General features: G+C 48.4%; 1 protein-coding gene across 2 annotated transcripts in view; it reads right to left on the minus strand.

Annotated features, from left to right (window-relative positions):
- DNAJC11 (DnaJ heat shock protein family (Hsp40) member C11) overlaps positions 1–24,483 on the minus strand; it is a 69,485-nt gene that overhangs the window by 23,123 nt on the left and 21,879 nt on the right. For both annotated transcript variants that reach the window (XM_025912121.2, XM_086715552.1), the window contains exons 2-4: positions 21,588–21,717; positions 18,376–18,449; positions 11,681–11,782 (exon numbers count right to left, since the gene is read on the minus strand). In XM_025912121.2, the coding sequence (XP_025767906.1) occupies positions 11,681–11,782; positions 18,376–18,449; positions 21,588–21,717 (306 nt within the window). The remainder of the gene's footprint in view (positions 1–11,680; positions 11,783–18,375; positions 18,450–21,587; positions 21,718–24,483) is intronic.

Genomic DNA, 24,483 nt, shown 5'->3' on the forward strand with positions numbered 1-24,483 from the left:
AAATCAAGAGTTGCATGCTCTACCAGCTGAGCCAGCCAGGCGCCCCCGCTTCTGCCACTTTTCATGTTCACATAATCAATATAATTTTTAAAATCTGCTTTAATATACACAGGTATGTGTTTTTTTACAGGAAATATTTTATTTTTGAAAATAGGTTTTAAATAAACCATTTCATAGTTTCTCCAATATAATAAAATCAGTGTTGATCAATAAACATTTCAAAAAGCTGTAAAATTTTAATTATTTTAAGTACCTCTTTTTCTCTCTCAAAAACGTCCTGGGGTTTGGATGGGGAATGACGGTCACCCTATACGGGCCACTGTCAGGATGCTGGCTCATAACAAATGATATAAGCCACTGGAGCGCCTCAGGCAGGATGGTGTGGTCCCACCCTAGTTTTGCAGGCTCAATCGGGCTGCTGTGCTGAGGCGAGGAAGGAGGCAGGGAGAGCGGTCAGGGGAGCCTATTTGGTGATCCGTGCGGCAGGAACGGTGGCAACCACGGTCTTATCTCTGGGGGTTTCCTGATGGGCCGCCTCATTCAAACTTGTTGGTCTCGGCAGGTTTCAGTTGGTTCTCTAAGGACAGGCAATCATATCCTACACAAAAAACTACAGCCCTTTCAATATTTACATCTCCTTTATTATCTGTCTAATTGCATTGGGTGAAAACTTCCAGAATGTTAAGTATGGTTTTCTTTCCTTTCCCAAAGAAAAATTTTAGAATGATACATCTTTGTGTTAACTTCACACTGACAATCAGCCTGTGTACCAAAGGGTAGAAGAGCCCTTAAAAGCCAAAAATATTGCTCAAGTCATCAGTTTTTCAACTATTTTGTTGTTTCTTTCCTTTTAATTTAAAAATTTTTAATGTTTATTTTAGAGACAGAGAGAGATCGAGAGAGACAGACAGAGTGCGAGTGGGGTAGGGGCAGAGAGACAGAGAGAGAGGGAGACACAGAATCCGAAGCAGGCTCGAGACTCCGAGCTGCCAGCACAGACCCCAACGTGGGGTGTGAACCCACCAATTGTGAGAGCATGACCTGGGCTGAAGTCAGACGTTTAACCGACAGAGCCACCACCCACGCGCCTGAGCGGTGACTTCTGAGACTCAACAGGCTTTGGTCCGAGTCTATGGAAAAGGACTCACCCAGAAAGGTCAAGAGAGCCACTGTACGGGATGTTAGGCTCAAGAGCCAGCCACACCCAATGAAACAGACTGTCCCAGAGCATGAGTGATCACATCATTCTGGGTGCACAAGGACATGTCTCTTAATATTTTCAAGAGTGGTTTGGATGTCTGCCTTCTGCTGTTCTCCCATTTCAAGGCGATAACCTTTTGAAAATGGGCTGGTCACAGTACCAGAACCGGATAGCTTTCTTCTCCGTGTGCTAACGAGGTATTTGGTGGCAACTTACCAACTCACTTTCAGGAACTTTCAAGACAATATGCTTTTATATGAGAAGTCACAACTTTGAGGGGTGAAAGATCTGAATTCTGACAGAAGATCAAAAAGATCAAGGAAAAGAGAAAGATAAAATAGATCTAATGCCGGGTAAATTAATGAGCCAGCGCTTTCCCAACAACTTTTCATCCAATGTATGGAGGTTTGTGTCCTTTTATTATTAAATTGTAATTAAATCACATTTTTCAAATAAAAAGAGTTTACAAAGGAAAATACTTGCACACTTCACTTTAGTTTTCTAGAGCAGGGTCATCGAACTTTTTCTGTCAAGGGCTAGATCATATATTAGGTTTTGTAGACGGTTATGGCTGAAACCACTCAGTCTGTGCTGTTACTGAAAGCACAAAAAAGCCACGGGTCATACTTAAATGAATGAGCTTTGCTGTATTCCAATAAAACTTTATTTCAGAATACTGAAATTCAAGTTTCATTTTTATTTTTGACAGAGAGAGCAAGAGAGAGAGAGCTCGAGCGAGCTCGAGCAGGGGGCGGGGCACAGAGAAAAGGACACAGAATCCAAAGCAGGCTCCAGGCTCCGAGCTGTCAGCACAGAGCCCGACTCAGGGCTTGAACCTATGGACTGTGCGACCATTAACTTAGCCGAAGTTGGACGCTTAACCGACTGAGCCACCCAGGTGCCCCAAGTTTCATATCGTTTTTATGTGTCACAAATTCTTCTTCTTCCTTTTTTCTTTTTTTTTTAAAGTAGGCTAAATGCCCAGCATGGAGTCCAGTGAGGGGCCTGAACCCATGACCTGGAGATCAAGACCTGAGCTGAGATTAAGTGCCAGCTGCTCAACCAACTGAGCCATCCAGATGCCCCTCTTGTGATTTTTTAAAAACCATTAAAGATGTAATAAAAACCATTCTTAGCTCACGGGCTGAAGAAAACTAGACAGTGGGCCACGGTTGGCTGAGCCTTGTGTTAGGGTACTCAATTCTGCCATCAGAGTATAAAAAGACAACACGATGATAGTTATAAAGTCCTTTACATGCATTCATGATACCGATGAAACACTGTCAGTGGGACAGGCAGCAGCTACAGATTCCCAACTAAGACCTCTGTGATCTGTTCTGGAGATGGAAGAATCAGTCTGTCGCGTAGGGCAGTTTCCACTGCCCAGACCAGAAGCGACTGGGCTCCAGGGAGGACACTCCCCGTGGTTTCAAACCATCTTCAGTCAGGCCACAGTAGTAAGAATATAACACGACTTAGCAAATGAATCTGATTTACTAGTTTCTCAGGTTTTGAACTACTTAATAAAAATCACCAACTCTTAAGATTCAAAGGTTCAGGGAGGTAAACATAGGAGGAAGAGATCACCTTTTAAGCATCTATTCCAACCTCTAAACTACAACCACACTGGACCACCAAATGAACCATTCTTAAGTCAACCCTGTTTTCTTTAACCATGAAATAAAAATAAGCACTGTAAGCAAGATGGCTTTTTGCCCTCACGCCTGCAGACTACTGCAGCAGCTCCAAGTCAGCCGCCATCTGACCTCCCTGGGAGCCTGCCAGTTTAGATGCAGAGTCCCCGGGAGCAGCCTGACAGACTCCTGTGCAGCTCCTCTGAGAATCTGCAGTTAAAAAACAGTTTTTTTTAGTGTTTATTTATTTTTGAGAGAGAGAAAGATGGAGAGTGAGCAGGAGAGGGGCGGAGAGAGGGAGACGCAGAATCCGAAACAGGCTCTGGGCTCCGAGCTGTCGGTGCAGAGCCCGACGCGGGGCTGGAACTCACGAATCCCGAGATCACGACCTGAGCTGAAGTCAGATACCTATCCAATTGAGCCACCCAGGCGCCCCTCTTCCCGACAGACTTTCAAACGAAGAAGCTGTGGTTGACAGAGTTGTGGCTATTTTCTTTTTTTTTCTTTTTTCTTTTGTTCTTCTATCTCGATGATGATGGACAAACAAAAGGCTTCTGGTACAATTACGTCCAATAACCAATGTGGATTTTTGGTTAAACCAATAGTATTATTGTCTCGAAACCCTCCTCCCTCCCAAAGTGAGGCTCAAGGAATAACAGAGGTGATAGAGAAGAGGTGCTAACCAAGCCTTAGAAACTGGAAAAGCATGGAGATGGTCACTGAGCAGAGGAAGCTGAAACCAGGCCTCTGCTGGTTGAGGCACCGGAGGGACCAGGCACCCCAGGAGTTGCCTGCTTACTAAGGGGACAAGTGACAGAGGCCTGATCTTTGAAGACATCAAGGGAAGGCATGCCAGCTCTGGCGGGAGGGGTGGGGCAGGCCCTGGAAACAGGGTCATCTCCCAGCCCGCTCCCCCCACGCCCCTACCGCAGCTAGGCCAGAGACTGGGGGTTTCCTCTCCAGAGAGCAACCACCCGCTGAGTAGAAGAGGCCTTTCAACACTAAGCTCCGTCGAGGATGGAGGGAGTTAAGGCCGTGAGTGACAAACCCTGCCAAGCCCGGGCTTTTCTGCCTCCCTCCTCGGGAGCAGACAGCCGGAGATTATTACCACACGTTCGAGGGAAATCTCCAACACGGAAGTCGGAAACCAAGTAAAGATCAGAAAGAAGGAGAAAGAAGCAGAGAAGACAAATGCCAAAGAAAATGGCAAACAACCTGTAAGGAATATCCTTAGAAAAATAAGAGATGTTGCGTTAATCGTAAAAAACAGCGTTGTGAACGCTATGTGTCAGGGACTCTCCCAAGTGTTCAACACGTGTTCTGCTTCAGCTTTTCACTGACGACACTGCCACTGTCTCCACTTCACAGATGAACACGCTGAGGAACAAAGAGGCGAAGTGTCTGAGATGGGATGCGAACGCAGGGCATCTGTCTCTACAGCTCAAAGCACCAGAGCCCCACTTTGCACCTTCCCATGAATTAGAAAAACAACACATCTGAGAAGAGGAAACTTCGTGGATGTTAAAAAATAGAGCAGGAATATTCACGTTAAATATGAAGCTGTAACTAAATAGTAAGTTAGACTCACTTCATAACACGTGTCTCAACACACGTATACTGTCCAACATATGCACACACACGCGTTATACTTAGCTGAGGATAAAGATACGACCAAGACTTTCTGAGGTATGCAGAGTCTGGAAAGCAAGGTGGCGACATCTCTTAAGAGCTGAACATCAATTTTATATCTAGGTGTTTGTGGACACCCCTGCACGTGTGTGCATGAGGAGACAAGCACGAATGTTCTTTAACAGCAAAACCCCGGAAACGAGGGTGGGTGAGCTGGTTTACAGCAAAGACAATGAACGAGCCACAGCCTCACGAGAAACACACAGACTCCAAAAGAGTATGAGGTGTGGGTAGAAAACAAGTCCCAGAGGACTACTGATAGCATGGTAGCATTTTTATAAAGCTGAAAAATAAGACCCAAACAGTGTATTACTTAAGCCTACATCCCCCTCTTTTTTTTTAAATGCTTATTTATTTATTTTTAGGAGAGAGAGAGAGAGAGAGAGAGAGAGCGAGAGCGCACACGAGCAGGGGAGAGGCAGAGAGACAGGAAGACAGAGGATCCCAAGTAGGCTCTGCAAAGTCAGGAGAGAGCCCAGTGTGGGGCTCGAACCTTGAGATCAATGACCTGGGCCGAAGCCGGACACTTAACCGACTGAGCCATCCAGGCCGCCCCAAGCATACACACAATTTATGGCAAAATTTAAAAAGCAACACAAGGATGGCCATTTGGATTGTGTTTCCTTCTGGCAGGGAGGTGGGGCAGGCGGGGGCCATGGAAGCGGATGCAAGGTGTGGGCAGTACTCTTGTCCTGGGGTCAGGCGGTGGGGTCCTACATGTTCCTCACTCCTGTTACGGTTTATACATTACACGTAATCCTTTGTATGTGTATATATGCGTAGTCCTTACGTTATTTTTTCTTTTAAAAGACTTAGAGCAGAAAAAAAAGGACAAAGAAATTTGCCTTCCAGGCATCTTTTATAATGAGCTACTGGAGGATGCCCAAAAAAGGATCAATCAGGAAGACAGGGAGGCGGAAAGCCAACCCAGGAAAGGGTTGGGCCTCCGAGCTCCTCGAGGACAGGGAGGTTCTGTTTGGTGCAGCTCAGGATGTTGACTGAACGAAAAGGCATTCCTAGGAAGCTGGTGAGGAAAGTCCTGGGGCCCCAGCTGTACGCAGGCCTGGAAAGCAGGGTCCAGACTGGAATGGGAGCAGGGAGGATGAAGCGGGGATCCTGGGGGCGGGGGGTGCCACCAGGATGGGTGAGAGTATCTAAGGAGTGCGATGGAAGGGGGAAGGTTGAATCCAACAGTCTGGAAACGAAGTAGTGACAGATTTATAGAAAGCTCGTCAAAGGAACCTAGGGAGAGAGAGAGTTACTAACACCGTGAGGAAAAGGCCTTTCGAGAAAGGTCTGGCAGTCGTGGTACGCCCGCCTGGCTCAGCTGAGCATTTATTTGGTGAACCTTCACTTAACCCCAAGGGCGATTATAACCGCGCCGGGTGGACAAGGGCGCTGGGGAACTGCATCCTTATCTTTACTGAGGGGGGGAAACCGGAAAAACAGAACAGTGTAAACGTGCAACTCAGGAATACAGAAGAAACGTCTGAAGCAAGAGCTCAGGGGGCAGGAGAGGCATGTCCCTCCTGGGTCAGGTGGGGTGGGGGCAGGAGTCAGGTGGGAAAGACGGGTGCTGGGAGGGGCGGCTGCTTGTTTCTGCAGTAAGCCTGGTACCCGACTTCGTAAACTACTTACGCGCATTACTCTGACCACAAAAACCTGCAAAAAATTTCCCCACACCTTAGACTGCAAAACTAGCATCTACTTAAAAATGATTAAAATCTTAGAAAGGTCTTAAACATGCATATTTAAAAATCCGTCGACTTCTTGTGCCGCGGAGTCTCAGAGGCCTCCTCTTCAGGAGGAGCTAACGTAACCAAGGGACACCACGACTCCCAGGCAGGGCCTGGAGACCGCCAGAGGTCATCAAAACGCTCCAGCCGGGACGGAGCACCACCCGCCGGCCTGGCACCCACTCCCACACTGGCTCTGTGAACAGCCGGGAAAACTTATTTTTATCTTAATTATATAACTGCCCCCCTTCCCCCCCACTTGGAAGATGCAGGTCCCTGCTGCTCTGTGTTCGGGACGAGATGGTGGATGAAAGTGCGGTTTCCTTCAGCCCCCAGCAGCCCACCTCGTTCACTGCTCCTTAGACCGAGCCAAAATCATCTCCGTGCCGTCGGTTCTGTTCTCTCGAACTGTCACAAATTAAGGCCAGTTGCTTTTCAACAGGGAAATGGGGATGTGCCTCTTGGCCCTCAGCTGCTAATAATTTCCACCATCACTGTTCCAGACACACTGGTCTCTTTGCCTCTACTCGAACATACCAGATCCAGTATCCCTCTGCACTGGCTGCTCCCTCCATCCAGAAGGCTCTTCCCCGATATCCACACGGATAACCTGTCTCATCTTTGTTCCAATGTTATCCTCTCAGCAAGGCCTGACCACCCTATTTCAAATTGCTTTCCTCTCCCCGGACCTTGACCTAGCTTCCCGCCATAGCACGGTCACGTTCTAACGTATTATATGCTTTATGTATTGTGTTTATTGTCTCTCTTGGCTAGTACCCAAGAGGGCAGGGTCTTGTCTGTTATTCTCTGCTGCACGTCCACATCTGGCACAGGATCTGGCTCCTTACAGGCACCCAATTTAAACTGCTTTGTGTATAAATGAATCATCTTTATCGTACTCATTCCCAACCTGCAAAATACTCCAAACTGTTGTTAACACTAAGCTGAGCCAAATAAAGACCACCATTTCCCCGTCTCCCCTTCTCTTAGCTAGCACGTCTGACCTTGCCATTCTAGTTCACTGGGATCTTTTAGAATCTTGGTTTTGTCCTTCGGCCTTGGGTCACCTGTGAATATGACAAACACATCTTCACTGACATCATTCACAGAAATTCTGAGCATGACAAGTTACAGCCTTTCTCCCATGAGGAGAAGCTTCTCACCAGGCTGGGGATGATGCATTAATCAACCCTCTTTGAGTAGAATCAGGTGTTCATTCAGCCAGGAATGTTTCATTCTGAATTATTTTCATGTTTGTATTTTATCTGGCCATAAGGATAATGTGAGAAATTTCTGTCAAATGCATTCTCAATTACTAACTGAAAATTCCACCCAAAGAGGCAATTGCTTTAAGAGGCACTGTGCAGTTTGCCTGTTTTATAGCTGACGAGCCCATGGTGGCTCTTGTGAGATGGTCTCTGCAGATTCATTCTGGGATCAAAGTCAGAACCCATGTTCTCTCATGTTGGAGGATCAATCTCAAACTTACCAGAGTTTCCAAGGACGCCACCCCCCTGGGCCGCCCTCCCTGCATAAACCGAAGTCTCTAATTCTGACGCCTTGTTTCCAAGTGGTTACGCCACCAGGATGGGGACAGCAGCCGGCCCTTCTCTTCGGCAAAAGCTCTGCTTTATCCAACAGCCTTCTCGGACTCGGTCCCCTCTTCCGTGCCAACTTCCCAATTTCTTCACTCTCGACAGCTGCCCATTTCTGCACACATTACGTCGCCCCTTCCTGACATTGAGCGCAACCAACATATGGGCTCGAACAGCTTTTCTTCTGTACGACTTTCCTGTCAGCGAAGCCAAGTCAGTTTATGACATCAGAGTCATTTCCACCGAACAGACTGAAGTCATAGCCACAGGCTCATTCGGATGCCTATAATCATTAGCCATGGCAAGTGAAACACAGCTTTTCAAAAACCCTTTAAAAATAATTGAGTAATGTAATCCTGTGTCTTTATGAAAACACTCTGGGATTCAAAAATATTTTTACTGTTATAGGTCTTCCTTGATACATTTTTTAAATGTTTCCTGATACAGCTGGATTCTATTTTTAAGCTATTACAGGAACCAAACCAATAAGCTGGCCTTTCTAAAATCAGAAAGAAGGTCTTGCCAGGGAGTTCATGTTAAGCTCTGTACAGCGAAAGGAGAATGGAAGGTCCAGGAAATAATGTGCCGATCTCCAGGAACTGTTATGTAAAGGGGTCAGAAAGCAAGCAGTCCATACCCCCAGAGGCAGACAGTGACAGCCCCCCAACAGTCTTTGACTTAACAGTGTGCTTCACACGGGATGGGAACAAGTTCATTAGGAGGCAGTAACAAAGTCCCGACTGCGCTGCCTGAGACCTGTCATCTTTAGACTCCCAGAGTGGCTGCCGTCAGAGAGACAGAAGGTTTATGGGCATTAACAAAGAAAGGAATGAAAATAATCAGTATGAAGTGAACATGGCACAGAACAACCCTACTGCATCATCTTAAGTCTCTGAAAGTCAAGACGCGTCGATGGATTAAGCAAATAAAACCAAGATCTTGAAGAGGGAGGGAGGGTGGCCATGGCGGTCCAGTCAGAGTCCAGTCACGCACGGCGCACTCAGTGTGGAGGAGCCTCATCGTCTGTCCGGCTGCAAACTACCCCCTACGCCTGCTCAGTGTGAGGGCCTGGGAGATCCCAGGACACCAGCAACCCAAGCCTCGCGTTTTCCAGCAGGGAACACGACTCTACTCTCATGCAGCAAAGACAGAAAACAGGGGCAATTAAACTAAGGACTTTGGAGTCTCTTGACCCCAAGCAGTGGGCTTTGTGGCAAACCTTTCATTTCACCCAAGAGGAAACAGAGCGAAGACTGGAGAAGTGACCTGGCCCCGGGCCCAGAACAAGAGGGTGGAATCAGAATCCCAGTGCAGGGCTCCGGACTCCAGGTGGAAAGCGCTATCGTGCTGCCTCTGGCGTCTGGGCGTCTGTGTGTGTGTGAGTGTGCATGTGCACGCGTGCCATCGGTGGCTCCCACGTGGGAACTGGGGATTCCGCTCATCGTTTCTAAGCACCACTGTGCTTTCCAAAGCTCATTTCACACAAACCAAGACTCACAGGTAGCTGGCCACACCGAGACACCACAAGGCCAAGGCCATGGGAGAAGGCTGACGGTGTTGTCAGAGGGCCACTTTGAAATCCCAACTGCCAGACCCCATCCAAACCCAAATGGGCCCAGAACTACCTGACCAAACCAAGTATTTCCCACGCAGTGCTGGAGGAGACACAAAAACACAAATTCTTAACCTCGAGGGTACCTAATGTGTACCACTTTGCATCGACCCAGCACGTTTGTCTGTTTCCAATAAATTAACACCTATTTCCTATTGTTTCAATCATTTCCCAACTTGGCGTGGTAGTCAGGAAGGTCAGGCGGCTTCGTTTTACAGATGAGAAAACTAAACACAGGTCACGCGCTTTGCTTCGGGTCCCACATCACCGTGTCGGAATATTTCCCATCTACCATTTTTTCCCACCTGACCTCTTTGCCCGTTCTCATACATACATCCCACCGGCATATCCCCGCCCAACAAACTCTTACTGGTAACAACGGAGAGAAATGCCCATCTAAGTCTCAGACAGCAGTGCCACAAATGTGCTCGCCTGCCAGTCCCCTGTGACAACAGGTCGGTGCTGAGCCCGATGGTCATCGGCAGTGTCCTTCCCCTGTGGCCTTAAGAGAGGAGATCTCCCCTTTCTTAGGATGAGAACATCCCAAACCTTTCCACTCATCATGAAAAGCAAAACCCTCAGAAATGGAATAAAAGCTCTCCTCAAAATGCTGCATGGCCAAACATCTGGTTATCACTCACTATTTCTGGTTAGAAAATGTCTTATTTATTTGGAAGCAGTTTATGGAAGTAGCAAAGTATTAGGAATTTTACAATAACTCGCACGCTTGTGTGAAATGGTCACAGCTGTGCTCTCTCATTCCACGGAAACATGGCCTGGAGACACGTTTCCACAGAATCCCAATAAGCAATCACTGCGCGCACCCAGATGGCCAATTTTATCGCAGGACACGGAGGCTCAGGCTACTGTGACGTTCTCTTTCCCCTTCATTGCTCGGAATGCAGCATAACTCCAGCCAGAACGGCAAAGATTCCACAGCAACAGCTTGCTCCCGCCAGGCCCCACCCCGTCTCCTCAACCCTCACTCCATCTGCCGACGCCGACTTTCAAACCAGACCTCCCGCGGCGCGTGGCCCTGAGCACTGGCTCCGCGAAGGGAACCCCCGAGCACGGCTCGGGGCGCCGCAGAGACCTTTGGTGCTCCCCACCGTGTCACCCGCCCCGAGTCGGTTCGGCCAGCGTTTCGATTCTCCGCTCTCCTACGACCGTAAGACGGCCCCGCACCACTGACGCCATCATCTGCTGCAGGGAGGCTGGGCAGAAGGAGAGGTGTCGGCATTTATAAATATACTTTGAAATGCAGGCTTCAAATAGATGGGAGTGTTCTGAAGATACGGTCCTCTAAACGCTGTAGGAGTCTTGAAAAAAAATTCCCCTTTCTAGAACGTACTTGATCAGAAGTTCATATTATCACAATGCCCGGGCTGTAAGCCAGCCTCTGTTCTTTCTCTTTAGGAGATCTCAGGCTGCCTGCCAGGCCATCGGGCCACACTGAGGGAGTCCGGCTGCTGAGGGCCCTTGTCAAGTGCAGCCGAACAGGACACCGGGGCCACATTCGACTAGACATTCACACAACCGGCACCTCAAGTTGACGGAGACACCCCATTTGCCACGGGGCTGGCGCGTGCACGCTGGACAATCTGCTTCTCTAACAGATCAGAGGAAAAGGTATCATCCACAGGACCGAAAAGTAGCTCTCAGACTCGGGCCTGTCACTAGGTCACGGGACTCAAACTCCCTTGGGGACTTGATGTTGTTAAAAGGGGGTCACCTCGTTGCCAGAACAGCCTGGTGACTGGTGTTCACGGCACCGGTGTCCAGGCAGATCAGAGCCGGGGCCCCGCGTAAGGCAGTTTGGAAACGTCCCACACCCCCAGTGCTGCAGGGAGTCCTGCTGCTTTGGAGCAGGGTCAGGTGGCTGCTGACAGTGTCCCTTGACTGTCACCCGCCAAGGGCTTGGGCGGCACGACTGCAGGAAAGGGCCTCAGGGACCTTGCCTGTGCTGCCGCCTGGGGAGTCTCCTCGGCTCGGGATGGGTTTGGTCTTCCCTGCACATGGTTCAAGGGTTCAAGACACTTTTCTCCAGGTCCTGAGCCGAAAGCCACCAGGAGCTGCTCTCCCGAAAGAGGCTGCTCTGAGATAAAATACGCACAATTTTGTTCCACCAATTTGGTCCGCTCTCACCACTGACCTCAGGCCTGCCGCCTGGCAGTGAGGCGTACGCCATCCTCACCGCCGCGGGCCCGGCTCACCTTGGGGTTGGTGCGCTGCTGCAGCCTCCTGTCCTCCCTCTCTCTCTGCAGTCGCTCAAACTCTTCCCTGATTTCAGCTGGCGTTCTCCTCCTCTCCACAACCTGCAGGCACAGTCAGGAGGAAGAGGCAGTTAAGGACCCAGAAAGCGAGGAAAACATACACCACGAGTGGACATCGCTAACGCGGCGCATTCGCGTGGCCCAGGTCCGGCTGTTCCTCCCCCCTGGGATTCCGAGACCAGCAATGACACCCCGACAAGCCTTTCTCCCACGGACCCAGGCCCTGGTGAGCTCAGGCTCACGGTCGTATCCGCTCAGCTCTGCCCTCCGATCATCCCCAAGGCGATGCTTCCCCTCAGCTCTCCAGAGAGACGTAAGCGTGGTTTCCTTCATTTCGGTAAACTTCTCTCTGACGCTGCAGGAATCTTACAGAGAATACGTCGCCTTAAGTCTCGTGGTCTAAATTTCCTAATGAGTCCCAGCCCAGTAATAAACGTTGAAGATGAAAGCAGAGGACGAAGGTGCTCACAACTGCCCTGTCATCTCTCCCCAGTGTGCTGGAGCCATCGCTGGAGATGCCTTCTGAGCTTCAGCCATCAGGCCTGGGCGTTTTTACACCGTGGGACTCTTCCCCCTTCAATATGATATGACCCTGAGAATGTATGATGCCAGATGGGCCTTAGCATAAAACAGTACTCGGGTACCAAAAGGCAGGCCACAATACTACTCAGGGATGCACAATGACAAGTCTATGAGAAAATAAGGCGTTCCGTTTTGGCTTTTCTTAGCTCATCACAAAACGGAGATTTCAGAGGCAGGAAAAGGCCACCGTGGGCCTCAGGCCCCACATCTCTGAAAGAGGGAACGGCACCACATGATTTCTAGGGGTCCAGGATGCCATGGCCTGGGAGAAACACCGAGAGTGGGGGCAGGCCGACAAAGTCATGAGATGGGTGGGGGACAAACCCAGAGAGCACATTCCTTGTATCAGTGGGAGAAACACAGAGGCGCCTCGAGAGGCTGCTCACAGAACAGCTAAAAAGGGAGGTGATGTGAGAAGAAGCAATCCTGGAAATCACAAGTTTAAAAAATTGTTTAAAAAAATACATGCTTACAGCAAAAAATCAAAATAGTACAGAAGGATATAAAGGAAAAAAGTACAATTGGCCTATAGCTCGCTCCCTCTTCTCCGCCATCCTCCTTCTCCCAGGCTGACATCTAGTTTTTAATGCATCTTCCTGGACACCCTCTGTGCATACATGTATGTGTGTGTGCATTCTCACATAAACCGGGTCACGTCCTAGGTTCTGTGTCCCTTTATTTTATCATTCAGCAATATAGAAAAATAAATACAAAAACTGGCTTAGCCAAAAGCATACTGAGAAATGTGTTTACTATGCTTTCAGGAAGTAAAGAGGAAAAAATAAGGAAAACAGCATTTCCGCCTCTAATAACCAGATGTAATCAATAATTCCTAAAATAAAAACACGGGGCGCCCGAGTGGCTCAGCTGGTTAAGCGTCTGACTCTTGATTTCGGCTCAGGTCATGATCTCACAGTTCATGAGATCAAGCCCCAAGTCGGGCTCTGTGCTGACAGTGCGGAGCCTGCTTGGGATTCTCTCTCTCTCTCTGCCCCCGCCCCAGTCATGTGTGCGCTCGCTCTCAAATGAATAAACTTCAAAAATAAAATAGAACACTTAAAAACCATCCAAAAACAAATGAAAGTCCTAAATGGCACACCAGTGACTGCTTCGTTACCTCACAACAACACCCTCGGTTGTATTTAACTGACTCACCCTACTTCTCTCCAAAGCTGAGGGCGTGAGGCACCCACCCACCCGAAGTCCCTGCCCTGGACAGAGCGGAAGTGAGGCTCAGTGCTTCAGTTTCCATCACCCCCCCCCCCCCCGCCCCCGCGTCCTGTCAGCCTCTCCCTTCATCACAGAAAATAAAGACAAGAGAGCTTCAGGGAAATATAAGTAATCAACTATTCCATTTAACCGTGAAGGTCAAGACGGATCAGGAAAAAAGGATTTAAAATATTTTAGGAATTCTTTGTGACCTTGGGACCCAGATTCGGTGGGCCTGTGACTATGGAACCTACCAGTGGCGACCTACGTGATGCATTACCACGGCCAAGGGGGTCTGGATGGGAAGCGGAAGAGCCCCCTCCACGGGTCCCGGAGCAACTGGGCTGTTCTACCTGGACAAAAAGGCTTCACACCGAGTAGTCTGCCCAACGGGACGCTGGTGTTGAGAGTGCAGACTGAGCACGAGTCTGACCAGCCAGACTTACCCAGCGACACTGACTCCATGTATGTGGTGTATGTGCCTCTATACTGTTTTTTTTTAAGTTTATCTATTTATTTAGAGAGAGTGCGAGTGGGGGAGGGGCAGAGAGCGAGGGAGAAAGAATCCCAAGCAGGTTCTGCGCTGTCAGCACGGAGCCCAATGCAGGGCTTCAACTCACGAAACCGGTGGAGAGATCGTGACCTGAGCCGAAACCGAGAGTTGGATGCTTAACCGACTGCGCCACCCAGGCGCCCCTATGTTGGTATTTTTAAAATAGATTCGTAAGATTCCAGGAATTAAGACCAGAAAGTGTCAGGCTCCACAGAGGCCAGAGCAGAACAAGATTTGTTTTCAAAAACTCTATAGCTGCCTCACCTCTGCCGGCTGGATCAATAGGTACAAATCCCTTTCCCTCTCCCACACTCCCTGGTGAACTGAAGAGGCAGATGCTCCACAGGGGTTAAGTCATCCCATTTCTAGTCAATTTTACAGGAGTTTTGGCAAAGAGCTGGCGCATAATCAGAGCTAACTGCAAAGTCAGGACGGCTGGCACCTCCCGAACAGTGAGGGGCTGGGCAGGGCGTCTCGCTCCAGCTTCCAAGGCCCCCGGCCTTTATGCTCTCCTTCACACGGCGTGCACTCTGGTGGGGACAGAGGAAGACCAGGCTAGGGGCAGGTCGCCGTCTTCCATCTTGGTCACCCTCAGACATGTGCCCTCCTGTGCACCCAGGAGCACACCTTCCTGAATGGCACTACAGCTGGTCAATACCAGACGTTCTCGATGACAGAGCGTATCACGTGCAGCCCGTGAATCCACACACCTGGGCTGTTCGCCTTAACCATCCATTCACCAACTAGTTCTGTCCCTGCGTTAGCCAGGAAGACTGACTTCCCTTGTGGGAGAGGGGACAGGGACCCTGAAAAGCAAGGCAGCCTGGCGAAAAGCGGGCTGTCCCACACTGCCTCTAACCTCCTGGTGGCCTCAGCGGGGGTCCCCGATCTCTCACTTCAGATCCCTGCTATAAACTACAGGATTCTCGAGGTACCGTCTGGTCTGAAAATTCTGATTCTAGCTACCTGACTTTTGTTTTGGAATAATTCTAGAAGATTACTTAGAACTTTAGAAAAACGACAAAGATAGTACAGAAAGTTCCTGTACACCCTTCACCCAGCTTCTCCCGATGTTCACACCTTACGTAACCACGGGACGGCTGCCAAATCTCAAAACCAACCTTGGTGCGCTACCGTGAACTGAACTCAGACTTTCTGGATTTTACCAGTTTTTCCACTCGCATCCCTTGTCTGTTCGGGGATCCGGTCTAGGCTCTGGGACTGCATTCAGTCATCCTGTCTCCTTAGTCTGTGAGAGCTTTCAAGCCTTTGTTTTCATGATCTTGGCCACACTGTAGCTCTTGGTAATGCAGGTTACCTTCTTAGACACGGTAAGACTGACGTCTAAGAGAGCGGAAGCAGTGAAATAAGGACAAAGTAAGGGGCTGCAGACAAAAGTAGACAGTGAACGGTCTGGGCCAAAGGACACGATGGACTGTCTTGCCAGGGCTACTGAGGCATGTGCTCTCCGTTCCGCTGGCGAGCTGTTAGCAGACTGAGCACCACCAAGCGTTCCCAGCTCAGGGTGAGCCTTGCCACTCTGAAGCCAATCTCATTTCCAACGTGGGTATCCACACAAACCCGCTAACCAACTTGGAAAACTGGAAGGGCTGGCTTTGCACGTGGGTGTGCCTGAACCTCTGCATCTCGTTCCCGTGGAATCCTGCCGGAGAATGACAAAGCCTCTTGAAGGTTGAAAGACAAAAACAAGGGGGGGCGCCTGGGTGACTCAGTCAGTTGAGTGTCCGACTTCGGCTCAGGTCATGATCCCTGGTTTGTGAGTTCGAGCCCCGCCTCGGGCTGCTTCGGATTGTCTCCTCCTCTCTCTGCCCCTCCCATGCTCATGCTCTGTCTCTGTCTCTCAATAGTAAATAAACATTAAGAAAAAGACAAAAACAAGGAATGAAAACTTACCTAATGACTGAATGCAGGGTACTTAGTGCAGCCTGAACAAGCTCCCATTTGCTCCCCAGCGGCCACCAAAAGAAGGGGGTGACCCCTCTGCTGGACAGGGAGTGGCCACTACGCCTGGGGTGGGCTCTTACATCTCTGGACTGAAGGCGCTAGGATTCTGACAGCACCCTTTGGCGACTACCCCATCTGTTCAGACTAACAGATGTGGGGCAAATGGATACCATCAGCAATTAGAAAATAACACCAGCAACAGCATGAAGGGAACTCAGCTTCCTCCCTGGGGAAGCAGCTCTGACTGATGCAGGAGAGTCCTGGTGTGAACCAGCCAGCAGCGGGAGGGGTCTCCTCTTAGGAGTGGCCATGCCAGCCCCACAGAGCGCTCCAGAGTTCACTGAGACTCTTCATTCACAGCCTGAATGAGGGGCTCAATTTTCCCCTCATGTGTTAGACACGGATACATCTCTTAGTGCACATCTGGGAGGGGATCTTCAGGTGTTCTTCCTTGAAGTCATTTTTATATTCAGTGAAGGCTTAGAATCAATGCAAAAAAAGCCAATTCTGATCGATGAGAACTTGTTTTTCTTAAAGTAGCTTACTAAAATATATGCATATAAAAACTTACCCATTCACCATCCATGACTGCCTACATACTTGTATAATCACTACTGTGCATGCGGTTTTGCTTTGTTGCTAATAGGGAGATAATTTGGTTTGGTGATAGGAAACCACACAATATTTTGCCAGGAAGATGTTACCCCACCGCTCCATTAGTTGGGATGCTGCTGCTGGGAATGAACAACCCTGACTCTAAAGGGAGGGGCATGTAAGAGAAGTCTGCAGCCTTTCTGCGGCGCTGACTGCTACCACGAAACACTCTAACCGACCCATGTCTTCAAAAAACAAGGGAGCTTCAACATGGTGGACACAAGGTGAGGAGAAAGTAAATACAACAAGATTCTATTTTCCTTTTAGGAGGAAAAAATGCTTAGCTATCAGACCTAACGCTTTGCTACGATGAGCTAAGGTGACCTGAAGCACTGCTATTTCCATCAAACCAAAGGCCAGAAATCGACCGCCTGCTGGAGCCAGGCAGGACACGCGGATGAAGGGCAGGCCCCATGTAAGACCACGGGAGGTGCTAAGTGTCGGGAGGGCCGACGGCACAGCCTTGCCCACAGGGCAGAGGCTCAGGAGATCTGGTGGACTGCTGTTCCTCGCAGGGGAAGTCAGATACGCTGCTACCAGATTTTCTGATTTTTCCAAGAGAAGACAGACAACCGGACTTTTATGCAAAATGTCCCGAGTTTTAAATGACAGCGACTACAATTTGTTGTGTGGGCAACCAAAACATGGCCACGGGTGGAACATGGCCCACAAGCCACCAATATTAAGCAGCAGTGGAAAGGGAACCAGAAGCTGTCTCGCTTCTCTTGTACTCTTTATCCCACGGTCTGTAGAAGGTTTTAATGCTAGTTAGAGGAGACGGGCTGACAGGCTTGAGATTCAATACCAAAAGAACATCAGGGGTGATTTATACAGTGATGAGAAAGAAATCAACAATGGCCAATTTAACATTAACAGCCTCCTACAATATCTGGGGCATCAAAACCCAAGTTTCTTTAATGAAATTAAGTACTAACACCTATGTGTTCTTACAGCAACTTAAGGGTTTTCCCCTGGTTTTTGTATTCATCTTCCCCTATCTTCCCATCTGATCCTCATGCCGCCCCTCCCCCTCCCCGCACTCGTAACATGGACCTGCTCGAGGCTCTGTGACTAGTCAGCGACAGAGCAAAGGGAGAACAGAAGCTTGTGTGAATGTGAGTAACTGTTTTTACACAGCATGGCTGCCAGGGGAACATTTTTCCTCCTGGGCAATTCAATCCAGTAGTTGTCAACTTTTCTGTGTTTCCATTTGCTCACACGTACAGCACATTACCAACACAAACACGTCCCAAATGCAGTCACTCGTAACCTGGGGCGGAGGGAGCGGCACAAAACGGTGGAGGGTGGCAGGAAATGCGTGTGGAGACAGAACTGCACCCCTATGGAAACTGTCTTCCATCAGACCCCCAACCAGCCTGTTCCCTCCTGGGGGTTAGAAAATACTGGTACAGCCTACGCCCCTGGCTTTTTACCTGACAGGTTAGGAAACAGAGGACAAGCTGGATGGCTGACCTGCTTGAGCACACGGAGGTACACAGAGGCATAGCCAAGCCTAGAAGTCATCTCTTACACTGAAATATGAAGCCAGGAAGGGACTCTAGCGGCTTCCAGTATTCTCAAGCACGTGGTCCCAGGCTGTGGGATCAGGGGGTTGGTGCTCTGCAGATGTTTAAAGACTTTCCTGGGATGCCAGATGCACAGGTTCTCTTACCTCCCATCCTTCCATCTCCAGGCCTCTCTTCCCATAGATGTCATAGATGGCCCTGGTCTGGGGGTCGCTGAGCACTGCAAATTAAAAATCACACGTTTACAAAGCACGGAATTCACCTTTCAGAGCTGGAAACGTCGTCAGGTAAATCCACCTCCTCCCCTTCCTCCCTCTCCAAGCACAATCTCACCGAGAGGCACTCTTCACCCCTGTGCATCTTTCCCCCTAACTGCCTATCTGATCTGGTCCAGGATGTGCTTAAAGGTGGGACACAAATGAGAAATGTCGGATTTTTTGTGTCCGAGCAATTCTTCATTGTGAGGTGCACCTGGTAGGAAGCTGCACTCTCGGGCCACTCGAGAACAGTTATTTTTTAACAAATTTGGTTAAGTTTCTGCCACAGTCTATACAGTAGCTGGGGATGAAAGAGTTAATTTCAGGAGTTGAAGAAACGAAACAGATGAACACAGAGGAAGGGAAGGAAAAATAAGATAAAAACAGAGAGGGAAGCAAATCTTATGAAACTCTCAAAGACAGAGAACAAACTGAGGGTTGCTGGAGGGGAGGTGGGTGGGGGGACAGGCATTAAGAAGGGCACTTGTTGGGATGAACACTAGGTGTCACAGGTAAGTGATGAATCACTGGGTTCTACTCCTGAAACCATTACTGCACTATATGTTAACTAACTTGGATTTAAATAAAGAAATAAGCAAAAACAAAACAAAAACAAAACAAAACAAAAAAAAAACACACACAACAATAAGCAAACAAACAAACAAACAAAAAGAAAGAAAGAGTTAATTCCAGTTTCTAAAGCTTATTCAGACAGGCTCTGATTGTACAATCAGATTTTTCTACAATCAGAGCCTGTCTGAATTAGCTTTATATATATTTACTATATATATATTTAATATCCTTCTGCTTTTTTGTAAATCATTTTAAGACCCAAACACCTGTCACCACGGTGGCTGCCACATCACCTAAATAAGTACATCAGAAAAAGATTTTTCAGGGAGGGACAGAGCTACTGGAAGGACATCCAAACGGAATGCAAGTGTCAGGAAAGCCAGTGGTCGCTCCCTTCCTCACCTCCTCTGCCAGTTTCTGTGCAAGACCTTCGAAACTTCTCTCCCTTGAGACTTCCCATGTATTTTTAGGCCTAATTAAAAAAACGATGTAAATGATTGTATCCATACGCAAATCCAACGGGGAAGAAAGAAGTGCTGACCACTGGAAGACGTGGGAGGCAGACTTCTTGGGCTAATCTGTAGGATTTCGTAGGGATTTATCTGTTCACGGCTTTCCCTTGGTCTCCCCATGAGGCTGAGCATGGGGGCGGCTCTGCTGCCACAGCACTTCCTCAAGAACCGTTCGGGTTTTCTGTTAACTCTTCCCTGAATCTCCAGGACAACACAAGCTGGCTACGGGGGTAATTTAGACAACGGTAAAGTTCACACAGCCATTCAGACAACAGGATACGATAAAAGGAACAGGCTTCTGAGCAGGAGTTAAATCTGCTAAAGACCCAATGCTGACCACAGACGTGGATCGTGCACTGCAGCCCGAGTTTTCCTCATCAGTAAAATCCAATTTTTTGATAAAACCATAAAGTGAAATATGGCATATGCTTTTATGTCTGTAACAAAAAGTCTTTAAAATAGATTAAAAAAATTTTTTTTTAATGTTGGGGTGCCTGTGTGGCTCAGTCGGTTAAGCGTCCGACTCCGGCTCAGGTCATGATCTCATGGTTCACGGGTTCCGACCCCACATTGAGCTCTGTGCTGACAGCTCAAGAGTCTGGAGCCTGCTTTGGGTTCTGTGTCTCCCTCTCTCTCTGCTCCTCCCCCACTCACGCTCTGTCTCTCAAAAATAAATTAAAAAAACCCAAAAGTTAAAAAAATTGCTTAAAAATTTTTTTAATGTTTATTTTTGAGAGAGAGGGAAGGAGGGAGAGAGGGAGATAAAGAGACAGAGCACAAGTGGCAGAGGGGCAGAGAAAGAGAGGGAGACACACGATCTGAAGCAGGCTCCAGGCTCTGAGCTGTTAGCACAGAGCCCAATGTGGGACTTAAACCTATGAACCGTGAGATTATGACCCGAGACTAAGACGGATGCTTAACCGACTGAGCCACCCAGGCACCCAACAACAAGAAGTCTTTATTTCATAAAGAAACACATTATCTAATTTTTGGTCTGTTTAACTAAGGAGCAAATCACCAATCTGTTCCGGAATGAATAACTTATTTTACTTGGCATATATTCTAAGAGTGCATTAATATTTTTAAATTTTTATTTATAAACCTGTGGCAGAATATGCATAACATAAAATTGATTTCAGCTACTTTTAAGTGTATACTTCAGCGGCATTAGGTGCATTCAGTGTCGTGTAACCATCACTGTTATGTTGCTAGAGCTTTTCCACCATCTCCAACAGAAACTGGACCCATCAGTTACTTTAACATTTGAAAAAAATTTTTAATGTTTATTTTTGATTATATATAGAGAGAGAGCGCAAGCAGGGGACGGGCAGAGAGAGAGAGGGAGACACAGAATCGGAAGTAGGCTCCAGGCTCAGAGCTGTCAGTACAGAGCCCGATGCAGAGCTCGAATTCATGAACCTGAGCTGAAGTTGGACACTTAACTGGCTGAACCACCCAGGCACCCTGACTTCAATATTTTATACACAGCTACATCACAAAATTTTCCTTCTGAAGTACCTAAGATGTAAGTATAAAAACCTGAATTACTTGATTCTACTTCCTGTTGGCCTTCCTAACATCATTTTCTTCCTTTTGTTAGAACCTTTCCTTAACCAAATGCTCCGGAGCCAATAAAATGATGTTCAAGTAAAAAAAACATTCTTGTGAATGTTCTCATAAAAAAAGAGAACAAAGAGGGCCTGTCTGAAGCGATCAGCCTTTTACCTGGAAGAGCTCCCTTTAGAAGAAAGCCAGCGAGCGATTTAGAGCCTGAGTGCTCCCTGCAGCCCGGCCCCTGTCTGCTCTGCTCACACTCTCATGTCCCACTGACCGGACACATTGATTCCAGGGCAAACTACCACTCTTTCAAAGGACCTGTCAGTAAAAAAGCACTAACCTAACCTCCTCTCTCATGCACCTCTAAGGACTCTCTTTCTGTCCTCTACAAATCAAGCCTCTTAAAAATCGAGCAGCTGCTTTTCAGGGCATGTGCGCGAGGCCTGGCCCTCCGCTGACCTTCATAAGCCTGGTGCACAAGGTTAAACAGCCGCTCCGCCTGGGACTTGAGCTCTGGGTCCCGGTGCTTGTCGGGATGGTAAAGCATGCACAGCCGCCGGTAGGCAGCTTTCAGCTCTTCCGAGGAGGCCTACGGAGAGAAAAATCCAGTTAGAGAACAATCAATGCTGCTTGAATATTATCGTGATCAGAATCAGCCTTGAAACGGGAACCTGTCAGCCACTCTCCAATGTGTTTGCTTTCTACATTCTGGACATAATGAAGTTATGCTTTATGGCTTCAATAAGGCTTCTTTTTTCCACAGTTAATAAAGTGATCAATTATGTACATCAACAGCAATTGTGTTTTGCTGGGAAATGCTGCTATCAGATGCGTCTCTATACTGGCTCAATGTGCTCTGAGCTGAAACTAAAAACGTCACAGAGACCCGCTTACTTTCTAACCCAAGTTATTTGAAATAAATCACGTGGAGGCACTCTCAACAGAAAACTGGTTCAGACAGGAAAAAAGCTATCTACCATCAGACAGAAAGGCCATGCATTTATCCAGTTTTCTGACAAAGGAACCTTGATGAAGATTTACCCATAAAAACCACAAATAAAATTGTAAAAGCAACACAAGCCTCCGATTCAATCTCTGATTCTAAAAGGGAGCACAGAAAGTGGGCAAAAATGCGTTGCTATCCTATAGAAACAAAAGCCCTCCCCCACAAACCCAGAAGACCTCCCCCCAAGCATTCAGCTCCCCAGTCCTCACATGTCCTCAGTTTGAGGGAAAACATGCACCATGGGAAGAACAGATGATACCAAGTAAGTACAATGGACTGAGTGTATTTTAGCCGCACAGAAGGTGGGGGGGGGGGGGCAGGGAGGATAAAACCCACACTCTGCTTTGCCTGCCGCACAGCCACCAAGATGTCCTCAGACACAAACTCCCTCAGAGGCCCTAGGAACACCGAGCCACCAACCTGGCCAGCCTCTTGGGTCTATTTTGGGGAAACATTCTGTGTGATTTCATATCAGCCTCCGGGACCGTTTGGGTCTATTCGAGGTGATGCTGAACAGGCAGCTCTATCCAGATGACCGGTCAAGTAAAGAACATTTTGTTTTTGGGAGGCAACCCCCTCACCATTTTGACAATAGAAGCCCACTTCTGGGTTGCCGATGACACACCAGAGGGACCAAAAAACCAGCCATGCGGGCAGAGAACGGGACCAGGTCCCCGGTGAGAATGCCAGGGCCGACAGTGCACTAGGAACAGGCCTCAGAACACGTGTCCCCAAGGAGAACCAGTACAGGGACTGATCAAGGGATCAAGGTTACAAGGGAAAACGTTTGACCACATTTTTCTATAATTTCCACAACTTTTCATTACCTTCCAGTTCCAGGACTAATGAGTTTTTTTCACTAAGGAAAAAAGGAAAAACTTTACTGTACTTTAGTAATAACTTTTCGGCATGAAATTTATTTTTATTTTTTTAAGTTTATTTAGGGAAAGAGCATGAAGCGGGGAAGGGGAAGAGAGAGAGAGGGAGAGAGAGAGGGAGAGAGGATCCCAAGCAGGCTCTGCACTGGCACGAACCGTGAGATAGTGACTTGAGCAGAAATCAAGAGTCAGATGCTTAACCGACTGAGCCACCCTGATGCTCCAGGCACAAAATTTAAACACTTTATGCAAAACTAAGTTCTTCAGATGTTAGAAAACCAGCAACGTTGGGCAGGTTCCCTAGAGGTTTTAAACAAGGAGTTCTGAAGAACTCCAAAAGAAAGACACTCCATGTGACTGGTAAGATGTCAGTCACACGTGCCCGAGAGGAGAGGCCGTGGGGAGGCCTGGTGCCCGTCGGTGCCATCAGGACGATGCCTTCACCTCCGGGCCCTCAGCTTCTTTGTCTGGGCGGGGAGGTGGCTGGCTGGCTGACCTCTACAAGCCCTACCAGCTCTGACTTCACATGATCTGTTATCCGGAAAAGAAACACCTACACCCGAGACACTCCGCCTGTCCTTTAAACCAGACACAGACCATTGCTGCTTGTTTGGACAGAGGCTCATTTGCACACAGTTTTACATCAGCAGCTTCTTGGAAGGGGGTCAAAGACTTGGCTGACCGAGCAGCCTCTTGCCAGGCAGATGTCTGCCCTGTTCCAGCACCAGTCTTCCGCCCTCCCTTTGGGGCAGCCCCTGAGCGTTACACTGTTGAACAACTTGTAGCCGGCTGCCTTCCTTCCTTCTCTCCACCGGCCTCCGAGGTTAGTGGTGAAGAACATGGGCTGGGGGCAAATGAGCTTTCGGACCCTTAGCTCGTTCATCTGCAAAGTCTCAGGGATGGGGAGACAACGAGGGGAGAGCAGACCCTACGGTGCTTGCTTACAAAGGGTGGCTCTTGTAAAACCTTTTCCTCGTTTTCTCAACTTGAAACCGCGGACTGCGGGACCTCCCTCCTCAAAGTTACCGTGAGGAGTAAATGAAGTGGGACCTGCAGAGCACTCAACAATGCTGTGTATTCCGAAGGGGTCCGGGTCCTTGGCTGTCCTGTCACAAGTGAAGCTCGACATTCCCGTGGCATCACGCACACTGAGACCGGAACAGGACACGGGGTACTGGCACAGGGTAACAGGAATGCTCATCCAGGAAGCAGTTCGTTTCTGAAAATTCACTTAGGACACGTGCCCTTTGCTAGATGGGCACTCCGTTTCAATAAGAACCATGAGACCCCATAGCAGAGATGTGCCTCAACAGTCCCGACTCTGCAGCTCTTTCTTCTTTCTCCTACCACAGGCTTCTTTCCTGGCCGACATCAAGCATGCGACGCATTTCTTGCCACATTTACCAATATGCCACCTGTACCAAACCTCACTGTTTTAAGCAAATAAGTAATGGTTAACTAAATAAAATAG

This window comes from Puma concolor, chromosome C1 (assembly GCF_028749965.1).
Source record: "Puma concolor isolate L17-30 chromosome C1, mPumCon1.1.hap2, whole genome shotgun sequence".
Lineage (NCBI taxonomy): Eukaryota > Metazoa > Chordata > Mammalia > Carnivora > Felidae > Puma > Puma concolor.